General features: G+C 39.6%; 1 protein-coding gene and 1 non-coding gene across 2 annotated transcripts; both read left to right on the plus strand.

Annotated features, from left to right (window-relative positions):
• The first annotated feature begins 5005 nt into the window (after window positions 1-5005).
• LOC124798484 (solute carrier family 35 member B1 homolog) lies at window positions 5006-25488 on the plus strand. The gene is made up of 4 exons (XM_047261922.1): window positions 5006-5445; window positions 6003-6154; window positions 24401-24541; window positions 24645-25488. The coding sequence occupies exons 1-4, from the start codon at window positions 5104-5106 to the stop codon at window positions 24982-24984; spliced, it is 975 nt and encodes a 324-aa protein (XP_047117878.1). The 5' UTR covers window positions 5006-5103; the 3' UTR covers window positions 24985-25488.
• Window positions 15698-15774, plus strand: Trnas-cga. The gene has a single exon. It is a non-coding gene; the product is annotated as a tRNA-Ser (tRNA).
• Window positions 25489-26442: the final 954 nt, after the last annotated feature.

Genomic DNA, 26442 nt, shown 5'->3' on the forward strand with positions numbered 1-26442 from the left:
TGGAAGTTTTTGGCATTTCAGTTTCTTCAGAATCTATGACACTCTCCAACAGGTCAGCAAAACCTGCGATCATATATGCTGCAAATCTTTGACCATGTTAAATATCTCGTGTTGGTCTGATTTCGTATGGGTCACACACACTTAAGCAATATTCTACGATGGGTCACACAAGTGGTTTATAGGCAAATTTTTTTGTAGACTAATTAAGTTTCCTTAGTATTCTACCTATGAAATGACAACTTGCACCTGCTTTACACGTGACAGAGCCTACATGACTGTTTCATTTTTTTCGCCCTAGAGTTTTATACCCAAGTATTTGTATGAGTTGACCGATTTCAGTTGTTAGTCATTGCTACTGTAATCATTACATACTGTATTTTTCGTTTTGTTAATTGGACACCTTTACATTGCTGAACATTTAAAGCAAGTTGCCAAATCTTTGTGCCACTTTCATATCTTATCAATATCTGACTGAATATTTGTGCAGTTCTTTTCATGCCACATTTCATTACAGATAACTGCATTATCAGCAAAAAGTCTGATGTTACAATTAATATTGCCTGTGATTGTTGCTAAAATATATTATGAGCAACAAATGTGTCAGTACACACCCAAAGTTACTTCTATATCTATGAATGACTCTCCATCAGAGACAACATACTGCCTCCTTCTTACCAAGAAATCCTCAATTTAGTCACAAATTTTACTTGATTCCCCATACAATCGTACTTTTGATAACAAGCATAAGTGTGATACAGAGTTAATAACTTTTCAGAAACCAAGAAAAACTATATCAATCGGGCTGCCTTGTTCCATGGCTTTCTGGATCTCACATGAGGGAAGTGCGAGTTTCCTTTCTCATGATCGATATTTTTGGAATCAATGCTCGTTGATCTGGAGATGTGCCTCTATTTGCAAATACATAATGAGAGGTACCGTGGCTGCGTTTCTTTTGAAGATATACTTTTGTTTTCTTGAAGGCATCGATAGGTGTCTCTGTTGTGAAGGTATTCAACAGAAGCTCATTATATGTTCAGATGGTTTATCCATTACCAATCTGGGAACTTTTGCTGTCTTTTCTTTCTTTGAAAGTGAGAACTTATCAACCAAGTACTAGTTATTTGCGTAGTGATATGTATCACAAAAATTACTGAAGCACAAGCTAAATAAATGTGCTTGTTGTGTGAAGAATAATCTAACATCCGCAAAAAATTATAATTCATTGCCAGGAAAGTAAACTTGTTGTGTGAAGAATAATCTAACATCCGCAAAAAATTATAATTCATTGCCAGGAAAGTAAACTTCTTCTGTCCTCTTGAAAGTAACAGAAAATAACTAGTTTGTAAATTTTCTTTTATACTTTATAGGTGGCTGACAGTGAGACTAAGTCGCCTTTTAAATCTTTCTCACATGCGTCAGTCTTGTTTAAGTTTTCTTTTCTGACGATGAGTTGTATTTTTTTAAGCAGATAATCAACGTGTTTTGAATATTTACTCTCACTTGCGTATTTCACGCTTAGTTTGGAAATGATTGGCAATGCCAAGCTACAGAAGCTGTCAGAAATGTGAAGATGAATGTTAATTTTTTTTGCGGGTGGCAGGATGTGAACAAAAATTCCATACAAACAACTTCATCAGACGAAATTTCGTTATCCTCAACATCATAGAGCTTATTTATCTAATTATTTATCCATCTTTAAGCATTTACATGCAATCGATGTCATCATGAGAAATGTACAATTTACATATTAAGAAATATAACTATTGTGAGGTATCACACAAAGCTAAAGTATACATTTTAAAAGAACATACATAATAAAGGAATACATTTGATACATAAAGATATCCCACATAACTAAAGTGTGCATTTTAAAGAATGTGCATAATAAAAGAATACATTTCATACTTAAGGATTTCTCCACATGTTTAATAGTTAAATGTGGAACTACAGAGACAAACAAACAGAGTTGCAAGTTGTTTCGTAAGTCAGGTCTATTTTTGAAGAGTTTTCAAATTCTATAACAATGTAAAAAGCTTTGTCTTTCAGCCATATTTTAGTCTTGCTTTTGAATATATTAAGAGAGACAGAATGTGCCTGCACAAGTAATGTGTTGAAAAGCCTTATTCCAATGTATTCATAACTGTCTTGTGTTTGCTTGAGTGGAGTTGCTGGTATGTCTATCTTAAATGTTTAACGAGTGTTATGGTTATGAACGGACTGCTTAAGGTTGTAACTGTTAAAGTATTCTTTTATGTACAAAAGTCAGCTCTATATAAAAAGAGAAGGGACTGTCATTATCTGTAATTCTTTGAAGTATGACCTGCATGATATGTTATTTTTGGTAGTAACAGACTGCTCCTGATGGCTTTCTTCTGCAAAATAAAAATTTTCCTGGACCATGGAGAATTACACCATAGAAGAATACCATAGCTAATATGGCAATGAAAGAATACATAATAGGAATTAATCAGCAGGCTTTCAGAAACACAGGTGCATAATTTTTTCAGTAGATAGATAACTTGTGAAAGCTTTCGAGATACGTTGTCTATGTGACTCTGCCAGGTTGATTTCGTATCTAAGTATATGCCAAGAAGTTTGGTAGAAGTGTACTCAATATCAGCATTGGATAAGCTGAAGGATATATTTACAGTCTTTTCATAATTAATAGCTAACTCATTGTCTTCAAACCACATATTGGATAATCTGAGAAAATCTTTACTTTGCTCCTTCAGTTTATTTATGTCTTCCCTGAACTGATGAAAGTTGTATCATATGCGTAAAGCACAGATTTGCATGGCATATTGCTGGGCAGGTCATTTATAAATATTATAAACAGTAATGGCCCAAGCACTGATCCGTGGGGTACACCACTAGTGACATTCAGTAACTGTGACTTTTGGCTGCTGTAGCTTACAGTTTGCTTTCTGTTACTGAGATATGATTTAATGAGGGAGACTTCCACGTCCCTAATGCCATGGTTTTTCCAGCAGTATTGTATGGTTTGCAGAATCAAAGTCCACTAGTGTGGCTTCAGCAAATAATTTGGATTCAAAAGAAGATTGCACAATAGAAACAACATTTTCAACAGCATTAATTGTTGATAACTGGGCTCTAAAACCATATTAAGACTTAGTCAGTATATTGTTTTTTGACAAATGCATGTTAATTTCCTTTTGTATACAATATTTGATACTTTTTGAAAAATAGGTATCAGAGAAATTGGACGATAATTACTAGTGCAGAATTTATCACCCTTTTTGTGTAATGGAATTACTACTGTCTTCTTTAGACATTCTGGAAAAATACCACTGTCAAATATCCAGTTTATGAGTGTGCAGAGAGGGAATGATATCAAGTCGATTATTTTTTTAATCACAAAATTTGAGAGGCTATAAATGTCTTCTGATCTGGAGTCACTTAACTTTGCCACTGATTTAATTACATCACTTATCTCCACATGTCTCCAATTACAGGGTGGCGCAGTATCAACAAAGTTCTGTAAAAACGGGTTTATGTAAGTATATTGTGAATTTGATTTTGCACTCTTCTTATGAGGGGACGAGGGATTAGGGTTTGCTGCATTGATAAAAAAAGAGGTTAAATTCATTTGGGGTGACATTAACATCAGTTGTAACTTTTACACTATGGTTACCTGTACCTAATTCTGCTTTAATGACCCTCCACGCAGTGCTCCTGATTTCACATGACTGCATACTTTCAGATCGTAATGGTTTCGTAGTACTTCCGCCAATCCACGTCCGTGGCTCTCTGAGTAGATATTAAACTCGGTGAGATTTCCTGAAAATTTCTTATTTATTCTTCGAGACAAATATTTCACTTGGGCACAGACTTTTGCTCCGCTGGTATGCATTTTCTGTTGAAATTCATCGATCTCAGCGTATTTTCTATGTGAGGCCTGTCTTTGTAGTTCATTAGTTAATGAACTTATTATTATTTTTGCTTCTTCCAGTTCGCTTTTATATTTTAATATATCAGTTTGTAGGTCTTCTTGTCTTAAGGCGTCATATTTACGTTTTAAAATGCCGATCTCAGTTAGCAACGTTGCAATCACTTCACTTTCGCATTCTGCACTGATCAGTTCTTTTTTTTTTTTTCAATGTCGTCTATATAACATTCCCGAAAAGTCCAGAATTTTTGTTTCGGAATAGCACTTGCACAAACTGTAATGGTGTAAAGTTTTGCATAATACCTTTCGCCGCTCGCTTGTTGCAGTAGCACTTGTCTGAGTATACACGATAATGTTCACCACAAGGTTGATCAGAAGACGATGTGGACGCCATACTCACGATTGCATTAACAAAATTTGTCGATTTTCCCATCCTTTCTTCTGATATTTTTACAATAATATGGCATGTAACACATTTCTCTTCACCATAAATGTTTTTCACTTACAATTTGTAGTCTTGTCTTGTGTCATGCAGCTACTGGAACCCTTAAACACTAATAATTCATTATTTGACATTATCAATAAATTGTACCTTTTCGAGAGGTCCTCAATGCGCTAGCATTTTGGAACAGTATTTATTTGGAGAACGTAAATTATAAGTTCGTTATAATATAAAACACGCCAAATATAAGATTGACGAAATCGAATATGGCCTTATACAAGTGCTTCTGCCAAGGTATGTCTTTGAAAGGAGCGCGGCCACAGTGCCTCCCGGCTCCCCCTATGTATTTTCAAATATAGGCAAGTAATGTGGAGGAGCTAATTCTATTGCAGAGATATTACTACGTTTAACCTTAGAATATGGTGTAAGATTATACGGCAAATTGATGTCAAGGTTATTAAATAGTAGGTTCATTAATCATTTCTACTGCCATTCTTGAAGATGGGTGTGACCTGTGTTTTATTTCAACTATTGGACATGGTTTTTTGTTCAAGGGATGTGTTTAGCTGGGGAGTTGTAATGTTGGTAGTTATGGAAGCTGACAGCAGAGTGTCTGGTCGGCCGTGATTGGAGTTTACAATGTGACGTGGGTTCGTGGGAGTGAAATGAGTGTCTGCTGTGAAAGTTGTTTTGGTGGGAATGTTTATTGTTGATACGACGGTGCTGTTGGGGCAGTGGACATCAACAGCTAGAAATGACGATCTTTAGCGTGGGACTCAATAGGAACACAAAGCTTATTTTATATTCTTTAGGGATTTTCGTGTGTTATTTTTACTATGGTATTATACAGGAAAAAATTACTAGAGGAACTTACGGTGAAGGCGACGAAAAAGAAAAGTTCACCTTTGCCTTGTCGCTCGTTTTCGTGCAGTGTGTTGTGAATTATGGCTTTGCCAATATTTTATTGGCAACAATAATGAAAAACCAGGGAGAAGACCATACCCGGACGATATATTACGCCTGCAGTGCTTTGACATATTTACTAGCAATGGTTTGCAGCAATATGGCATTGCAGTGGGTTAACTACCCGACACAGGTCTGTAATCACACAATTACTTCATGTATTGCTTGACTGAGTTTACTTGCCAGAAGTGCCATATGTCGTGACAGATCCCATATTGTTAATATGTGGCTGTTCGTGACGTTAGTAATTTGTAGTCTTACTCTTTTTAAGAGAATCATTATGATGCCACAGAGCCCTTGATTACATTATATCGCTGTAGGAGTAGGATTTTGTGTGTAGGTCTTAGGGAGTAGGCCTACATTGGAGAGTCCACATTGGCATATAACATATTTCCACAGGAAATACTTTTGCCAAGTATTGCGTTACTATGATGCATTGCCTATTCATTTTCATCCGTTTACGACGTTTTCAATTTCTGTAAAGTAATGAGTAAGCTGCTCCTGTACATAGCTTTTGTTGGTTTAACTATTCCGCTATTAATAGCCAGGGGTCAGTTCTTGATCATAATCTAATGAGAAGCTTTTTGTTGGTAAAAGTTAACTTGATTTGTATGCAACTCTCTCATAGTGACTTGCCTATGAGTATTCACCCATTATCCAGCAGTTTAACGTTATTTTTATTCTTCACAGGTCGTTGGAAAATCAGGAAAACCCATTCCTGTAATGGTTCTTGGTGTGTTGCTGGGAAGGAAGACATATCCACCACGTAAATATTTATTTGTGTTGTTGATTGTCATTGGTGTTGCGGCTTTCATGTACAAAGACAGTGCAGCAAAGAGTAGGTGAGTCAAAATAACAAATACAGTATCTTAAGTCCTTTATTTATTAGCAGGAAAATAATATTTGAAACTTTGTGGCAGATTAAAACTGCACTTAGCTGAGGCTTAAACACAGAGTGTTGCCTTGTGTGAGCAATGCTGACCAAGGCGAGGTTCAAGTCACTGCCGTGCACTCAGCTGTAGTCTGCTAGGAAGTTTCAAAAAGTGCACACAGAACTACAGACTGAAAGTCTCATTATGCAATCAGTCTGGTAACCATGACTTAACCATATTTTCATAATATCTTTTTTTTTTTCCAAATGTGCTGCATCTGCAGGAGAGTGTCTATGGCATTTAGGAATGGTTGTGAGTTGTTTTTTTTTTAAATAATGAGATTAAGATTGTCATTGCACATTCATTGCTTTGCAGCAGTAGTGTAACAGTGGAACCCCCTCCCCTCACTGAAATCTTCATTGTGGTGACAGATAGTTCTGTTTACTAGCACAAGGTCTAGGTGGGACTGGAAAGTGATAATAGGGTGAGAGGTGGTGAAGCCAACAAATACTACTGTAATACAAAATAAAGGTTGTGGTAATGCGCTTGAATGTCATGTAACCTGATGTCTATGTTCACATCATATTAAATGCCCTCATCATGTTTAATACTGTTTTTGCAATGAAAACTAAAACTGTAAGATCAGTTCAGTAAAGATCTATGTACAAATCTCTGAGTATTTTGCTGCATATTAGTTATGTATTGCACTTGCACAGATAAACTACAAAAAAATTCAGGGTGTGGTGAGTCCACAGTGTGACTTTTATTGGTTTTGCTAACTAACAACCAAACTGTCACCTTCCATTCTAACGTAGACTTGGGCTATGCTACAGATAAAGCGCTACAAGCATCATAAAAAAAGTTAATTTTTGTGACACGACCTATGCCACCTCGCAACTAAGTTATCACTTTCCAACCTAACCTCGACATCAGCCTATGCTGTAGATCATCTGCCACTACAGCCTTTATTTTCTGAAGATAGCTTGTTGTTGTGGCATATTCACTGATTTGGCTAGTTTGCAACCAAGCTAAATCTTCCAAGCTATGCTACAGATCAGTCTGTCATCACAGCCTCCACTCATTATGGTCGAAGCAGAATGGCTGCATTACAGCCTTCAGTATGTATCTTATAACAGTATTAATCCAGTTTTTCTTTACAAGTGGATTAAGAACAATCCCAGTAAAAGCTGAAATAAAAGGTGAGTAACATATGGTATCAAAGGAATCTGTGCCATGAGGGGAGAGATTTTATTTTACGCAGGTAGCGCTGATCAAAACTTAAAGGCAGAGTACAAGCAATATTGAAGTAGTCCACCGTGCCATAAAAAAAGCCCCAACAGTGCATTATAAATAAAAATTTGAAGAACAAATTAAAAGCAATTTGGAGGATTATTAGGCATGAAACAAATGGCATTCATCTGCTTGATGACGGTAGCAGTGATAAAATCAGTTTTGCCAAATCAGCTGGTTTCTTCTGGTTGTGATGGTATTTCAGCCAAAATGCTGTAGGCCCTACTCTTATTCTGATTTGATATTGTTCTCATGAGCTATCTTTGTGATTAGTTGATTAAAAGATTGAAATATGCAGTACTAATACTGATTTAGAAAACTGGAGATAACCAAGTGACCTATAGGCCCTAAGTCTTTGACTCTCTCTCTCTCTCTCTCTCTCTCTCTCTCTCTCTCTCTCTCTCTCTCTCTCCTCTCTCTCTCAATGTTTGGGGTGGTAGCTTGGCATATTGAACCATCTCCATAACAATAACCTTTTAAAAACTGCTCACTTTGCATTACAAAATATTTTTTCTGCCTAGAAAAGAATATTACCCAGGCTCTTTGGTGATGGAACTCATCATCATCAGGATTTCCTTCATGCAAGCTGAGTAGGAACTTGGTGAACGATATGCCTCCATTGGTTTCTGTCCTGGTATAGCTTTTCCCTCTCCACTACATCCCATGTTACTCCTCTCCTCTTGAGATCTTCCTTAACTTGGTCTATCCATCTCTTTCTACACCTCCCAATTGGTCTCCTTCCTGGTACCTCCATCTCCAGATACTGGCGTAGAGTCAGAGCCGGTGCATTCATTTTACATGACCAAACCACTCCAATCTCAGAGCCCTCACCCTCTCCCCTGTAGTCAATGTCACCTGCAGGTCTCTCCTTACATAATCATTCCTGACTTTGTCTCTCCTAGTTTTTTGTAGAGCTGACCTGAGGAACTTCATTTCACATTCTTGTATTTGACTCTCTTTTCTCTTATTTATGACACAGGCCTCTAGACTATACATCATAATTGGCAGGAGATAAGTTTTATACATGGTCTATTTGGCTCTTAGAGAGACTTTCTTGTCCCAGATTAGATTTCATACTTGGTGGAAGAAGCTAGATCCTTTTGTTATTCTGTTTAAGACTTCTAGTTTGGAACTTCCATCACATGATGTGATGCAACCCAGATAATTGAAGCTTTTCACACATTCAACCTTCTCCCCCTCGAGTATGACATTACAAGGTGTGGGTGTCCTTCTCTTCTTCATAGCCACTGTCTTATTCCTACTCACAGTTAACTTGAATTTATTAAATTTTGTGTTCCAGTAATCTAGCCTCCTCTAAACCTCCATTTATGTCTCTCCCCAAATGGCAATGTCATCAGCAAAAACAAAATCATTGAGATCTTCATTTTCTTCTTCCTTGATTTCTTTCATGATTGTGTCCATAAGTGTAATGAAGAGTAAAGGGAAGAGCGAACTGCCTTGCTGAACACCTCTCTTTGTCTTAAAACATTTTGATCTTCCACCTCCTACTTGTAGACTGCTCTTACAACCATCACACAGCATCTGGACTTTTTTAATTAATGAATCAGGAACATTATGTTTTCTCAAGCATTCCCATATTTTATCCCTTGGTACACTGTCAAATGCTTTTTCCAAATCCACGAATACTACTATCAAGTCCTTTTCCCAATATTGCTCCATTAACTGACAGAAGGAGAAAATGAGATCTATTGTTCCCGTATTACTTCTGGTCTATGCTGTTGTTCCTCTAATTGATGTTCTAGAGTTTTATGCAATCTTTTTTCTATGACCTTTTCCATTATCATAAGGCAGTGTGATTCCTCAGTAGTTGATTACCCCTGGTGTAGATCATAAAATAATAAAATAAAAATGCAATAACACCAAAGGACCCAAATACATATGTATTAGACACAGCCAGGGCATTTGTGGGAACAGGCTTACAACTGCTTCACAGCAAATAGTCTTAACCTTACAAAAACTCATTATGGAATTTCGAGCAAATCAAAATGACTTGAAGGGTTCCAGACATAGAGAAAAGAGGCACACACTAAATGAAAAATTGTCTCTAAAATTACTAGGCACCCAGATTGATAAGCTGAGGTAGGTCGAGCACTTTGTTGACAAAAAGATGAGTTCTGCTCAATGTCCACATAGAAATGTGTGTGCTTGTGTTGATCTGCAGGTGAGATTCCTAACACACTTTGCAATTCTTCACTTAGAATAGCCATGTGGTATGTCCATTCAGACCCTTGCAGCTAATATCAAAAAAGTATTTATTTTACTAAAGGTGATAGTTAACCATACTGCAAAAGCCTCTTCAGTAATGTTGAGTCTTAATGTTTTGAACATGGCTGTGATCAGCAACCGTAATTAATTACAGTGTCACATATTTCCAGCCAACCGGTTGCAAATAGAATTCAAAATTCTGTCGCTGTTACTCACTCGTGTCCTATACCACTGTAGTGCCCTTAGTGCCATATCTACATATTGTTTTAAATTTTTGACTATACCTACTATGTCACTCAAATTTCCTTTTAACCACATGTAAGGCAACAGTTTCTTTTGAAGGAGGCACCCCTAGTTGGTGTTGAAAACTAGTTAAAGAATTTTGGTAAACATTTTTGGAAACAGTGATCAATAGAGTATTATATTCTAACTAAAGTTCAGTCTTGATCACAACACTTTTGTCTCAATAACATAGGTGATCGGTTTCGGTTATATTTATATAACCATCTTCAGACCCGTGGCTTCCTTGGAGGATGGTAGGCGGAGCTCTCCTCAGCTGCTACAAAGTCTGATCAGTTGACTTCGTAGCAGCTGAGGAGAGCTCCGCCTACCATCCTCTGAGGGAGCCATGAGTCTTAAGATGGTTATATAAAAATAACCAAAACCGGTCACCTATGTTATTGAGACATAAGTGTTGTGATCAAGACTGAACTTTAGTTAGAATATAGTTAAAGAATTTTAAATTCTATTTGCAACCGGTTTGCTGGAAATTTGTGACATTGTAATGTTGGGTCTCTTACACACAGCTGCCATTATACTTACAGCTTTTTGATATTTCTGGTTGGTAATAGCAATAAATTTAAGAAAAACTATTAAATTCCCAACCACTGTGTAAAAGTAAAAATATTTTCCGTATGTTGTAGCCCTGCTTAGAGCCCAGAATGAGGTTGTAATTCTGGTCAAACACATAGGTTGCCAGTACACATCGGGCAGGGGACACGAAATCTCAAGATATTAAAAAACTAATTTTAAAACTCCCATGGCCATTCCTATAATCCACTAGAATGTTTAGACTTGGGGGATGTAAATTCTGGTTAACATTAACATTCATGTTAAAGAATTTTTTTAATCTGTTACACTATATTCTCTGAAATCAGTAAATTTACAGAAATACTTAGTACAAAGCAATGATTAAAAACAATTACTGGCTAGTGTAAAAGGAAGGACAGTGCCCCTTTTTTTCTTTGAGTGAGTTTTTCTCCTTATATGCTGGGAAAGTTAAACGTTTTTGAAAGCTATTGGTTACTTTACAGAAATCGCCCATAGTGGCTGCTTCTGCCTGTTAATGTATAGCCCTGACTCGTTCTGCATCCCTGGAGATTTTTCTTGATGAAATTTGTGAACACAATGTTTGAGTGAGTGACTGAAGCTTTCATTGTTTACTTTTAGTCAGCAAGTCTTTTGGATGTTTCATGTCAAACATTGTTGGACAACATGTGAACAGCTTCTTCACACCAGTCAAAGAAAAGACATCCCTGTACAGTAAACAGATGTCAGTTCATAGTAGAAGTAGATTGTTTATATTGTATGTACTAATTGTGCATGCCAGGAAGACAATTGGTGTGGTGAGAAATGGGAATATTAGAAACAGCAAAAGTTGCAAGGCAGTGCATGGCTTAGGATCAATATTAATCTGTTTCTGGTCCCTACCTACCTTAGCCAAGATTATAGTGCAGTCTAAACTGACATTATTGTTGCCACTCTGTGCTGTCATCACTGTACTGAGTTTCATTTCTTGTGTTGTTAACTCCAGGTGTCACATATGTTTTCATACACAAAAACAGCCAATGTTGTAAATTGAGTGTCATCTGCTAAGAAATTCAGGCTAGGCTGATAATAAGGTCAAGCTGTCAGTGCCAGCTGTGAGTACCTTAGATTTAAAATCGATTCAGCTATCCCCACTGTAGCAAATGTATTCAAGGAGTACACATATAATATCTATGTCTGAAGTGTGACAAAAGTATAATGTATATGTGTTGAATGTTGAGCTATAATCACAAAGTAATTTATTGAATTAAACAAAGGAAAATGCAGGATGCAATGTAACCATATAATGAGAAAGAAAAGTTGCCACTAACCATATAGCGGAGATGCTGAGTCACAGATAGGCACAACAAAAAGACTCTCACAATTAAAGCTTTTCGCCATTAAGGCTCAAACAAACAAACACACACACACACACACACACACACACACACACACACACACACACACAGGCGCGCGCGCATGTGACTGCAGTCTCAGGCAACTGAAACCACACTGCGAGCAGCAGCACCAGTGCATGATGGGAATGGCAACTGGGTGGGGGAAAGAAGAGGCTGAGACAGGGAGGGGGAAGGATAGTATCGTGGGGGTGGCGGACAGTGAAGTGAAGTGCTGCGGGTTAGATGGAGGGCAGGGGTGGGGGGGGGGGGGAGGAAGTAGTGGAAAACGAGAGAAATAAAGACTGGGCGTGGTGGTAGAATGACGGCTGTGTAGTGCTAGAATGAGAACAGGGAAGAGGCTGGATGGGTGAGGACAGTGACTGACGAAGGTTGAGGGGGGCCAGGAGGGTTATGGGCATGTAGGATGTATTGCAAGGAAAGTTCCCACCTGCGCAATTCAGGAAAGCTGATGTTGGTGGGAAGGATCTATACGGCACAGGCTGTGAATCAGTCATTGAAATGAAGGTTATCATATTTGGCAGCATGTTAAGCAACAGGGTGATCCACCTGTTTCTTAGCTACAGTTTGTTGGTGGCCATTCATGCGGACAGACAGCTTTTTGATTGTTGTGCCTACATAGAACGCAGCACAGTGGTTGTACCTATAAACCAGTCCGTGGTACGGCTTTGGGCACCTGCATGGCACCATTCTATGCCAACCTATTCATGGGCCATCTAGAGGAATGCTTCCTAAAAAGCGAGAATCCTAGACTGCTCACCTGATTCGTTGATGACATCTTTGCTATCTGGATAGAAGTGAGGACACCTATCCACATTCCTCCAGAACCTCAACAACTTCTCTCTCATATTCTTCACCTGTCCTACTCAACCCAACAAGCCACCTTCCCAGATGTTGACTCCCACCTCAAAGATGGCTACATCAGTACTCTCATCCATATCAAACTTACTAACCACCAGCAATACCTCCACTTCAACAGCTGCCACCCATTCCATACCAAGAAGTCACTTCCGTACAGCCTAGCCACCCATGTTAGTCGCATCTGCAGTGACCAGCAGTCCCTCTCGAAATATACTGAGGGTCTCACTGAAGCCTTCACTGACTGTAATTATCCTCCCAACGTTGTACAAAAACAAATCTCCCATGCTTATCTTTCCAGTCTCCCACCACCCCCTAATGTATCACCGTCCAGCCACAGAGGAGCATTCCCCTCATAACTCAGTGTCACTCAGGACTGGAGCAACTGAATTACATTCTCCGCCAGGGTTCTGATTACCTCTCGTCATGCCCTGAAATGAGAAAAGTCGTGCCCACTATCCTTCCCATCCCTCCCACAGTGGTATTCCACCATCCACTGACCCTACGCAATATATTCATCCTTCCTTGCACAATCCCTTACCTCATGGCTCATACCCCTGTAATAGACATAGATGCAAGACCTAACCCATACATCCTCCCACCACCACCTACTCCAAACTGGTCACTAACATCACCTATCCTGTCAAAGGCTCTCTCCTTCTCCACTACTTCCCCCCACCTCCCGCCCTCCACCTAACCTGCAGCACTTCACTGTCCACCACCCCCACGATACTATCCTTTCCCCTCCCTGCCCCAGCCTCCTCCTCACCCCCACCCAGTCGCCACTCCCATCATGCACTGGTGCTGCTGCTCGCAGTGTGGTTTCAGATGCCTGAGCCTGCAGTCGTGTGTGTGTGTGTGTGTGTGTGTGTGTGTGTGTGTGTGTGTGTGTGTGTGTGTGTGTGTGTGTGTGTGTTTGTTGACAAAGGCCTTAATGGCCGAAAGCTTTAATTGTGAGAGTCTTTTTGTTGTGCCTATCTGTCACTCAGCATCTCTATATGGTTAGCAGCGACTTTCCTTACCATAATAATTTATTGGATTAAATACAGAAAAATATACAAGTCCCGTGAACAGGAAAAAGAATAGCTGAGACATTGGCAAGTCATCATGAGCAAAGAAAAAGTATGTTTGGCGAACAGAACCAGTAAAGTCCAGAACCAGAGATTGTCAAAAGTGCAAGCAATAAAAGGCCACAGGACTTCAGGCAAATGACACCAAGCTGCAATAAGCAGTGCCTAAACACAGTATGTACTAGATGAAGTGTCAGTGTCTGCACATACACTAGTCAAATGGCTGCCGATTTGGGTCAATGGAGGCTTCTGAACCCACCTGTCTGCTTTGATCCGTGACAAAAGGATGTTGTGGTGTGTGACATTATTAGGGTGCGCAGTTTAGTTTATGAGTTGGTTTTGTTTGTAGATGTCGTCTTGTTTTGGTTGATGGTGCCCTCTGGTGGTTTGTAAGTGCTTGGCCTAAGTGTTATGTGGTGCATTGGGTTCATTTGAGCTTTAGTTGGCAGTGTCTGTAACTGAAGGATTGAAATTGGTTTGAGTGAGTTATCTATCAGTTTTTTGTTTTTTTTTTGGGCAGGTGTTATTGGTTTGCTGTTTGTGGTGCGGTAAGACATTTAATTTGTTGTGTGACTTCTTTTGTTATGTATGGATGTGACTATGAAGTTCAGTAGTGCGAGGTTGCGAGCAGAGATGGTGAAGGACATGATGTCATTGATTAAGTTTCTCCAGATGTTTGGATTGATAGCAGAGATTGTCAAATGTAGGGCCTGCAGAGAAAATATGAGGGGGCGTGAGTTCCGCCGTCCCGGACCAGGGACAGGTACGTGTGGTGGTGTCAAAAGGAAAACGTTTGGTGCTCTATTAGACGTGGTGCCTACTTCGAGAAATGTAGGTTGGCCATGAGAGAGATTGTTTTGATGACTTACTATTTTTTTTTATAGGTCCTCTATCGGTTTTTGTGTGCATGGGACTGGAGTGAGTGAGAGGACAGTGTTTTCGCTTTGTAGGGAAGTTTGTTCTTAGTATGTGGAGTATAGGGATAAGTTGGGTGGGCCGGGGATGGTGGTTGAGATAGACGAATTGCAGTTTGAGAAGAGGAAGCATGAGAGGGGAAGTCTCCGCTTGGTTTATGGGTGTGTGGGGGGGGGGGGGCTATTATTTTGGGGAGTGGGTATGCTGATTCTGTTTTCAGGGTTTTGGAGGGGTGTACTAAGAGGGAATTGGTGGGGTTAATTGAAGAGTATATAGAGGAGGGGAGTACTGTAGTGTCAGATGCTTTTTCGTCATACAGATACAGGGGTTCGGGGAAGAGGGGTTATGATCATTTAGTTGTAAACCATAGTTTAAAGTTTAAAAACTACAAAACTGGAGCATGTACTAATACAATAGAGAGGTTTTGGGAGGTGGTTAAATCAGTCACAGGGAGGGGGAAGAGGCGCTCTTCTAACCCGCAATCTCATTTAGATGAGTATCGCTGGCAGAAGAGCGTCCCTGGGGATTATTGTATTATTCACATTTTTTTTATGGGAATGAGTAAGATGTACAGGCCAAGGGTGGTTAGTTGAGGGGGTTTGGTATATGTGTGTGTGTGTGTGTGGGGGGGGGGGGGGGGCAGGTTGTTGGTAATGGTTGTGGATTTAGATGGGTGGGAAGGGGGGGTTGCTTTATGATTATGTTGCAGAGGATCTTTTTTGTTGCAGTTGTTTTTGAGTTGTACTCCGCTGCAGAGTGAAAATCTCATTCTGGAAACATCCCCCAGGCTGTGGCTAAGCCATGTCTCCGCAATATCCTTTCTTTCAGGAGTGCTAGTTCTGCAAGGTTCGCAGGAGAGCTTCTGTAAAGTTTGGAAGGTAGGAGGTGAGGTACTGGCAGAAGTAAAGCTGTGAGGACGGGGCGTGAGTCGTGCTTGGGTAGCTCAGTTGGTAGAGCACTTGCCCGCGAAAGGCAAAGGTCCCGAGTTCGAGTCTCGGTCCGGCACGCAGTTTTAAGCTGCCAGGCAGTTTCATATCAGCACACACTCCGCTGCAGAGTGAAAATCTCATTCTGGATTCATAGGGCATAATCGAGAGGTCAGTTCGTGCATAAAATACTGCGCTGCCAACACTTTCATAATTATGGATGGCTATAGAGGCAACATTGTTCAGTGTTTCTGCAAAAAACTTCCACCAACTTGTTGAGTCCATGCCACGTCGAGTTGCTACACTACACTGGGAAAAAGGAGGCCCGACACGATATTAGGAGGTATCTCACGATTTCTTTCACCTTTGTGTATGTAGGGTTTGGTTTTAAAAGGTGCCAAAATAATTTGGCCATCATGTGCAAACAAGAAGACACATGCAAAAAGGGCATACTCCAGCATTTTCTGACAAAAACGTGCAACAGAATTAAAGCAGCCAGTGCTTAATTATGCAAAATGTGGATTCATAGGCATTACATTGTCAATAAATGTTGACAAAGTCAGTTTGCGAAGAGTAATGCTAAAACAAAAGTGCTGTCATTTTCTTGTGGTGCATGTAGGTTCTTATGCGACTATAGAGTCAAATCGTTAGACCATCACATAGAAATATATAGAAGAAAATTTTAAAATACTTAGACGCAAGGGAATCTTATATTTTGCCATTAATTAAGGAGCAGCAGTCTTCTCCTTTTTATTTCACTGACAAAATTCTGCAAGAAGACTGTTCCTGTCATACTGCTGCCGTACTGTCTAGAGCTAAATCATATACACTGAAGCCCCAAAGAAACTGGTACAGGCATGCATATTCAAAATACAGAGAGATGTAAACAAGCAGAATATGGCACTGCGGTTGGCAATGCCTATATAAGACAACAAGTGTCTGGTGCAGTTGATAGGTTGGTTATTGCTGCTACAATGGCAGATTATCAAGATTTGAGTGAGTTCGAATGTAGTGTTACGGTCTGCACACATGCGATGGTACACAACATCTTTGAGGTAGCGATGAAGTGGGGATTTTCCCATTGACCATTTAATGAGTGTACTATGAATATCAAGAATCCAATAAAACATCAAATCTCAGACATCGCTGCAGCCGGATTAAGGTCCTGCAAGAACTGGACCGAAGACGACTGAAGAGAATTGTTCAATGTGACAGAAGTGCAACCATTCCACAAATTGCTGCAGATTTCAATGCTGGGCCATCATCAAGTGTCAGCATGCAAACCATTCACCACAACATCAATGATATGGGCTTTCGGAGCCAAAGGCCCACTCGTGTACCCTTGATGACTGCATGATGCAAAGCTTTATGCCTCGCCTGGGCCTGTCAACACCGACAATGGACTGATGATGACTGAAAACATGTTGTCTGGTTGGATTAGTCTCGTTTCAAATGGTATCAAGCGGATGGACATGAACGGGTATGGAGACAACCCCATGAAGCCATGGACCCTGCATTTCAGCAGTGGACTGTTCAAGTTGGTGGAAGCTCTGTAATGGTGTGGGGCTTGTGCAGTTGGAGTGATATAGGACCCTTGATATGCCAAGATACGACACGGACAGGTTACACGTACGTAAGCATCCTGTCTGATCACCTGCATCCATTCACGTCCATTGTGCATTCTGATGGACTTGGGCAGTTCCAGCAGGACAGTGTGACACCCCACATGTCCAGAATTGCTACAGAGTGGCTCCAGAAACACTCCTCGAAGTTTAGACACTTCCACTGGTCACTAAACTCCCCACACGTGAACATTATTGAGCACATCTGGGATGCCTTGCAATGTGTTGTTCTGAAGAGATCTCCATCCCCTCGTACTCTTACGAACTTATGGACAGCCCCACATGATTCATAGTGTCAGTACCCTCCAGCACTACTTCAGACATTAGTAGAGTCCATGCCAAGTTGTGTTGTGGCACTTTAGTGTGCTTGTGTGTGCTGTACAAGATATTAGGCAGGTGTACCAGTTTCTTTGGCTCTTCAGTGTATCTGGAAATGTTATTTGCTACAATGCTAGAATGTGGGGCAAAAGCGATATTCACTGAAGCTTAATGTTTTCTGTACAATATGGGCTGTTTTTCTTTTGTGAGAGGGCTGCAACATGTACCTCTTCCCATGATAACCACATGCTTCCACAACTGACTGCTGGTTACAAGAATTTCCTCTTGGAACTAGATGAGGCATCACCTCATTGGAGCATAGTTGTTTTTTGTCACCTAAACAACAACCTTATGCATTGTTGATTGAGCATAATGAAGAAGATGATATGGCTCTGTTCTCTTGGCCCACCAGGCCGTCCTATGTGGGCTATGTTTACATATCCCTACTTGCTGAAACAGCCCAGAGACCACATCACTGCTTCTGTGGTGACCATAGACAGGATGTTGGTACATAAGATATAGAATGAACTTTATTATTGCTGGGATGTGTGTTGTGTGACCAGAAGTCGGTGATTTGGCGGTTCCGTTCATGCATCAATCACATTTGTATATGTAATACTAGAGCTTTGAAATGAATGAATCATTTATAGTAGTCCTGAAGAATAAAATCAGTTGACGATATTACTAAAGAATGCACTTTTACTGATACTGTGACCAAAGTACCACGAGCAGCAAAGGTGGAATGTACTGTATGTCCTGAAACTTTGTAGCAGTAACTTTGTGCTGGACCAGGACCAGGACTTGAACCCAGGACCTTTGCCTTTTGTTGGCAATGACTCCACCAACTGAGCTACCCAAGCATGACTCAGAATCTGTTCTCACAGCTTTATCTTTGCCAGTATCTCATCTCCTACATCCCCAGCTGTCTGTCCTGTTTCCCTGTTTCTGTTGTTATTCTAAATAGTCTTTCCATTCAGTGTTGTGTACAGACGTGTAGCACATGACAGCTCTCCACTTGAAAGAATACTGCAATGTACCCTGTTACTGTGTCCATTCTCCACTTCTCAGATGTAAACACGATTGGTGATGCTGGCACCTTGACTTGTTTTTCAGTTCACTTTGCCAGGTACTAACTGGTGAGGATTTTCAGGAGTCCACCATTGATTGTTCTGCGAGATCATGCACCCATATAAATGCTGCTACACATATCTGAGGGAGTGGGAGAGGGAGGGGAGAAGCTAGACATGTGGCACTGGTTTGGTGAGAATATCTACAGCTTGCTTATTGCCCTGTACATGCTCAGTGGCTAGCTGGCCTCCCTGAATTTTCTAACATATGTAGTGCATGCGAACATCAGTATGCTTTGATTTCGTATGACATTCAGGATTTTTGACCAGTTACTACCAAGAACAACAGGAGCACTCTCCGGCGATGACATTTCTTAATATAGCTTTGATATCCATATTCCTTCTCTTGCCAATTCACTGACAGCCACATTTTCTGACTCATTTGTTGACAGTCATATAATTTTCGTGTGTTAGTAGCCCAGGTAACTGCTACTCCACAAAATACTGCAGTCACTCTGCTAACTGAGGATATAGTTGCTGCGTTACTGGAATAATCAGCATCAGTATATATCTCCAGTCTTCCATTTGCATGAGATATACTTTATGTGGTGTCACCACCAGACACCACACTTGCTAGGTGGTAGCCTTTAAATCGGTCGCGGTCCGTTAGTATACGTCGGACCCACGTGTCGCCACTGTCAGTGATTGCAGACCGAGCGCCACCACACGGCAGGTCTAGAGAGACGTCCTAGCACTCGCCCCAGTTGTACAGCCGACTTTGCTAGCGACGCTACACTGATAAATACGCTCTCAATTGCCGAGACGATAGTTAGCATAGCCTTCAGCTACGTCATTTGCTACGACCTAGCAAGGCGCCATTACCAGTTTATATTGAGATTGTTATTAATGTATCAACAAGAGCGATGTACACCAATTATGGATTAAAGTTAAGTATTCCAGAAGCTATGTACCTTATTGGCTATATTAATTACATTGTCCTGTTCCAGACCTCACGCCAGTTTGCGTGAGCTTTAACGCATGCATTTCGGCTTCCTCTCATAATGACTTGGCTGTCTTGCCAAGTCACAACACTTTATACCCCATGATACTGAATCTTTTATATAATTTATAATTGTTTTTATCAAAGACCATCATTTTCTTGAGTATTCTTTAAAAATTTTGACACACAGCTCACCATAAATGCTATATTGGGCCTTATACCAACAGATAAATACGTAAGACAGCCAACTGCTTCTTGATATGGAGCATTAGTTGGTCTACCCTTGTTCGACTCACCTGGCTGTAGACATGCTCAACTGGAGGTGACACAGGATTTGCCTCTCTCCTGTTAAACTGTCAAAGAATGTCTTTAGTAGCATAACTTTCTTGATTAATCTCTATTGATTCAGTCTTATGACGTATAATATTAATATTTAAGAATAATCCCACTAGCTGAACAGTAATCTTAAACTCATCTTGAATTTTCCTAAGGAAAAGTTCAGTGTCTCTCTGCTTACTTGCAAGTATTGATCTATAATTGACATACAGAACTACCAGTAACTTGTTGTTATAATCTTCTTGATAGAACAGGTACAGATTTGCCTTACTTTCCACAAGATTCATCAGGACATCCATGAACCACTGGTTCCACCACCTCGGTATCTGTTTTCATCCATATAAACTTAAATGAACCTTGTACACACACTCAGTCTCATCACTAATTTCCTAGCATATTTTACATCAAACTGTGCCAACTGCAGGTGCTTACTAAGAGCAATACTAAACATTGCTATAATTGTATCATATCAAGCAACAGGACTAAATGTTTCAGTATAGTCAATGCTTCCTTGTTGAACAAATCCATGAACAACCAGTCTTGCTTTGTAGTCAGCTGTACGCTTAATTCTATAAACCCAACAGTTTGTAATGGGCTTATGATCTGATGGCAAGGTTCCAAAGTCCATGTAGCATTTTTCTCCAATGAAGCCATTTCTTTCTCCACTGCTCTTCTCCAGTGTTCATGGTGTACTAAATAATAGCCACTGGAGAATTCATAGGCTCATTTATTTCAGCCAGCATCATTTCAGTAAGATGCTCTGGTTCCCTCAGTTGTTGCCACTTCTTCAATTCTCTTTCACTAGAACTTGCTTCTTAGTTTCTTTAAACAAACTTGCATCACCTTCATGATGACTTGTTGATTCTTCATTGCCAGTTTTACGTGAGAGTAATAACATCGCCCTTCCAGTTTTCTCGGGCTCAAAAACAACATCCTTTCTCCAAATAATCTGTTTTTCTGATTCAACCCACACTCAAAAGCCATCAGTGCCTTCCTTTTGGATCACACTTCTTTCGCTTTTCCCTCAAAATATAAAAAAAAAACCACTTCCCGCCCTCCCCCCCCCCCCCCCCCCCCCAAACTGGAGTTTATTTAGCTGTATTTTCTTATTGTCTTTCCAGTGAATACCTTTTAGGGTGTACTCCATTCACGACTTGTCGTAGTCCTCTTTAACACACAAACAGCCGTGTTTACTGCTTCTGTCCCCAAAAACTTAGGCAGATCCTGAGCTAGCAGCATGGTTCGAGCTAGTTCCACAACATTTTTGTTGGTATGCACAGCACATGCGTTCTGCCCTGGATTGTAAGGATTTGTGATGGTTAGTTGTATACCATTGAATTTTGTCAAATCTTTAATTTCATTATTATTGGATTCTCATCCGCTATCACGTAGAAATGGTTTTGGTAGTTGAACTCAAAAATTATTTACAATGCTCACCATTTCTGCAGTCTTCTCTGTAGTCTGAAACTTCTGCCTGAGACAATATACTGTTCATAATCTTGACAAATCACAAGTAAATCAGAGAAAATATTCAGCTTCTCCCAATGATTTGCACTCCATAGGTCCACACAAAGCAGCATGAATCACTTCTCCATTTGCGTGGCATACTGCTGTTGTGACTGAAAACTGCTCCTATGCTGCTTCCCCTTAACCCATACCTCACAAAATTATTCCCCAAAAGTCTTCACTTCAGCACCACATTACTTCAGGAATTGTTAGACATGGCCTTTGTTCTGATGACCAAAGCGTTCATACCATTTGCAGAGATTCCTTTGATGTAAGATATACCTCAGGAGTAAAAGGATTTATTTGTTTTGTCAAACAAATCAACATCTTCAGTAAGTTGGCACTGTGTATGCCACATGTTTCTAAATGCCATTGTTCCAAAACTCAGGCTTGTCTTTCAGTGAATAAAACTCTAATACCTTGTCTGTGTTATCTATGATACATAAAAAAGATTTCTTTGCCCTCCTGGAGTATACAGAACAATATCGGTGTGGCATAACTTCCGTTCTCCATCAGCAAAAGCTTTAAATAAATAGTCCCATTTCGTAATGTGTTCATAGTCGAATCATTGTCCATGCCCATCTGCTGTGGTTTTGCAAACTTAATAAATGATGTCTACAACTCAATTTTCTTGGCCATGTGATTAGTAGCTCCACAATCAGTGATCCACAAGTCGTCATCCAATTCTTCACTCATTACTTTACCAATGAAAGCCAGGTAGTTCACTTTTACTTTGATTATGGAGTTTTTTTGTTTGTGTTTGACATTTGGACACTTTTTTTATATGATCAAATTCACCACAAAAAAATTTAAGCTTCCTTTTGTTTGTCGACTTTTCATATTTATTTGGTGAAATAACATTCTTGCCAGTTGTGTTCTCTGCATTTTTTGTTTCTTGGATGTTTGCTTTGGTAGTGAACAATGCAACTAGCTCATCCCATTCCTCCCTCTGATAAGCATGACGTCTTTCATCAGATGTTAATACAGCCATTAAGTGTTTTAGTGTCTGTTGATCTTTAGATCTCGCCTAGCATGACTGTCGCAGACTTTCATAACTGTTAGGCAGTGTGTCAGGTAATCACACCACTAATGATGACTCATCAGGTTTCACAGTGAGCTGCTGCATTTGAAGAACCAAACTTTCAAATAATGCAAGATGTGTCACCATGTTATCACTTGAACTCATCTGAAAATTGAAGAATTCTAATTGAACAGAATGTCCAGCTCGCTTTGTTTTCTGTTGAAACAAGGCATGTAGCATGTCCCACATATCTCGCGCACTTTCACGTGCAATCAGCAGTGCCATGACTTTTGCTTTGACAGTACTGACAATGATGTGACACTCTACATGATCAGCTGTGTCCCATGTTTTTAGGTCAACATTAAATGCATCTTTTTATGCTGATGTCACATCCATTGGTAAACCTGCTGGTCTTGCTACATCGCCAATATTCATTTCATATGCATGGTCTGATGGACATAATAATATTTGTACTGTAGACTTCCATATAGTCCAGCTTCCAGCACCACATAGTTTCTTAATACCATGAAAATACATTGCAGTCCTGTAAAAAAGTGCAAATTAACAGCTGCAAAAATTCCACATGAGAACATGCAGCAATTGTTCACATATACTCAATATGAACTACACATGTCCCGCAACATATGCTAATGCGTTTCTGGTGTCACAAAGTACAAATTTGCAGCTGCAAAGATTCTACACGAGAATGTGCAGCAATTGTTCACATATACACGATATGAACTACATGTATTCCACAACACATGCTAATGCATTTTTGGTGTCACAAAATACAAAATTATGGTACCCAGTTTTTTCTTGATCTGCAGTCTGGGCCCATAACCTATTGCAGAAAGTTCAAGAAAAAAAAGGGCACAATATAAAGCTTACTCTCAATGTGATTGCTACAGCAAGACACACACATTTTAGTACAATAACAAAAGACAGAGGTATGTTACATGGCATAGAGATTAACATAAACATTTCACATCTACAGTAAGGTTTGAATCTGTTTACAGCTCTGTAAGTATGTGCTAGCAACACACCAGTCTGAAGTGCTAAATGGCACAGCGACTTTTCTGGATTTATTTGATGACCGCTCCAAACTCTTTTAGTTTATTTTGTTTTAACTCTGATACACCACCTGACACGTTGTCCAGTCAGTGGGCCAGAGTGCCTTTGCAATGATTGGAGCCTATCTACAAGTGTATTGGTTCTCATGCAATGCCAAAAATGGCACTTGTGACATACATCAAACATCCTTTATACGAATTGACAGAAGTGACCTCTAGAGGGTACTTTTATAAAGTGTACTAAAAACCACTTATGTCCAGTGTTACTCTACCCACATTGATGATAATTTATGGGAATTACATTTAGATAATTTTGAATATAATCCATTTGAACAACTGGCCATAGAAGCCTATGCACTCAATTTTAGACTACTTTATAAGCAGAAAAGTGACCATTAAAAAACTACTGTTTTTATTCTTATACCACTCAGCTGCTGTTTTTATCGAATCCCACAAGCTAAGCATTTGTCCAACTTTACACATAACACTATCAGCTGTTTATATGCTGGTAAAGTTAAATCTTGTTTAATGTGACTGAGGGATATGAAGCTACACCCCATATTCCAAATATGTTTAATATGTTACATTTTAATTAGGATGTTGTGGATGATTAACTGTTCTTATTACTGTTCTGGGGAATGTTAATAGAAAGATCTCATTAATTAACACCAGCTGTCGTTCAACGTAATATAAATATTCAGTGACAGTTTTCCACATATTTCGCTCTACAGTAGTGTGACTTAATACTATTGGTTTTTCTCTTTTGTAGCCAGAGTGAAGGTGGAGGGCTAGGAGAGGTGCTGTTACTGTTGTCATTGACAATGGATGGGCTTACGGCAGCAGCACAAGAGCGAATGGCAGCTGAGCATGGAACAAAGTCAGGGCACATGATGCGTGGAATGAACCTGTGGTATGAAATCAGAATTAATTGTAAACTGTTGTATTGGATGTAATGGATTTTGTAATCAAACATTTCACATTCTCATGCTGTTATCATTAACCTTCAATTCCAGGTCAACAATGTTCCTGAGTGTAGCTGTCTTGCTAACTGGTGACGGGCTGGCTGCTTTGCAGTTTTGCCAACGTCATCCAGCAGCTGCATCGCATTTGGCCACATTGGCACTTTCTTCTGCCCTTGGTCAGCTCTTCATCTTTCTAACTGTTACTGAATTTGGCCCACTAGCCTGCTCTGTAGCAACGACAACTCGAAAATTTTTCACGGTTTTGGCATCTGTGTTATTTTTTGGGAATCGTCTTGTGTGGCCACGTCAGTGGCTTGCAGCCATTCTTGTGTTTACTGGTTTAACATTAGATGCAATGTATGGGAAGTCACCAGCACCACGTAAAACGTAGCGTCCTGGGTTACCCATGGCGAGGTGCTGTGCATCCTCAGAATAACTTTTACTAATGTGATATGTAAAATGTACTGATAATGTGAAACTTATAACAAATACAGTCACATCTTACTCTCACATTAGCAGAAAATCATTCTGTCAAAGTATCCTAGGTGTTTTACACCAATGAAATGAAATGCGTGTTTATATGAATATCTTACAACATGATTATGAACGTGTCAATCAAATAGATGACCTTGTTCATTTTGTATATGTTAGCTGTAAATGGCACAATTTATGAATGTGTGCAAAATTTATGTTTGAATTTGATATCAGTGACTTGCGATATTTAACTATTTGGCAAATTACACATCCTTATGTATGTGCCAAAGTATGTAAAAGAATCAAAATAGGTTTTATGTTATTACTACAGGCAATTTTTCTGCAGTTTGTCATTATTTTTATGGTTTCTCATCCCAGGCATAAAGGAACTTCATATTTACTTGTGTGCTGAAAAAATATTATACATATACCATACATGAAAATAGAAACATTAAGAAATAGTTGTACACTAACAATAACCATTTAATTTATTTTACAAAAAATAAACTGCAGAAAAATTTGAAATCTGTGAAATGTATTACCCTGTTATCTTTTTTTTGCCTTGTAAAAATGTGTAAAACACTCATTTAGTATCATCTTTTGTACCTGTTTTGGATTTTGGTACCAGTCAGACTTACTACTTTAGCCCTTAGTCCCTTAGATGTTTAAATCTCTTGGCTTAATTCTTGACTTTTGGTAACTTTTTTTTATCTGTGCTGTTTTCATTTGTGTGTGTGTGTGTGTGTGTGTGTGTGTGTGTGTGTGTGTGTGTGGCAGGGGGCGGGGGGGGGGGGGGGGGGGAGTGTTCAGGTGGTACTTTACACTGATTACTGACAATATTGACATTTATGTTTGATTCATGTTGAGTTACACACATTTTCTTATACTATTTTTTTTAAGAAAGTAAAATTGTCACCCTGAACAGTTGTCATGTCCTGAGAGGGTGTGAGAAAGACATGTCATAATTAAAAGAGCTTACCTCTATCGACATAATTGATGGGCTAATTTCGCATACACAGCTTTCAGAACTCCACCCTGTAAAGAAATCTACAAGCTAAAGAGGGTGTTCAGGGACAGACACACAACTCTGTGTACAGCACAGGGAAACTCAGGTCTAATCAAACTCAGACTAATAAAGTTCATTGGAAGCTCACTTCTGGCGCCACTGACTTTAGCTTCTTCCATTCAGTGCATAATGTTATGATGTACAGCTTCGCGTAACTGTCAGCTGCATTCTACCTCACAGCCCTGAGACTAGCTTCCCAGTATTATCTCGATCCCAACATGACTCTAAGTATTCTAAGTCCTCAACCTGTTGACACTCGGCACAGGGTTAGCAGCCCAAATGACTACCAACTGTGCTCTCCCTTGGGTT

This window comes from Schistocerca piceifrons, chromosome 5, assembly GCF_021461385.2.
Source record: "Schistocerca piceifrons isolate TAMUIC-IGC-003096 chromosome 5, iqSchPice1.1, whole genome shotgun sequence".
Taxonomy (NCBI): Eukaryota; Metazoa; Arthropoda; class Insecta; order Orthoptera; family Acrididae; genus Schistocerca; species Schistocerca piceifrons.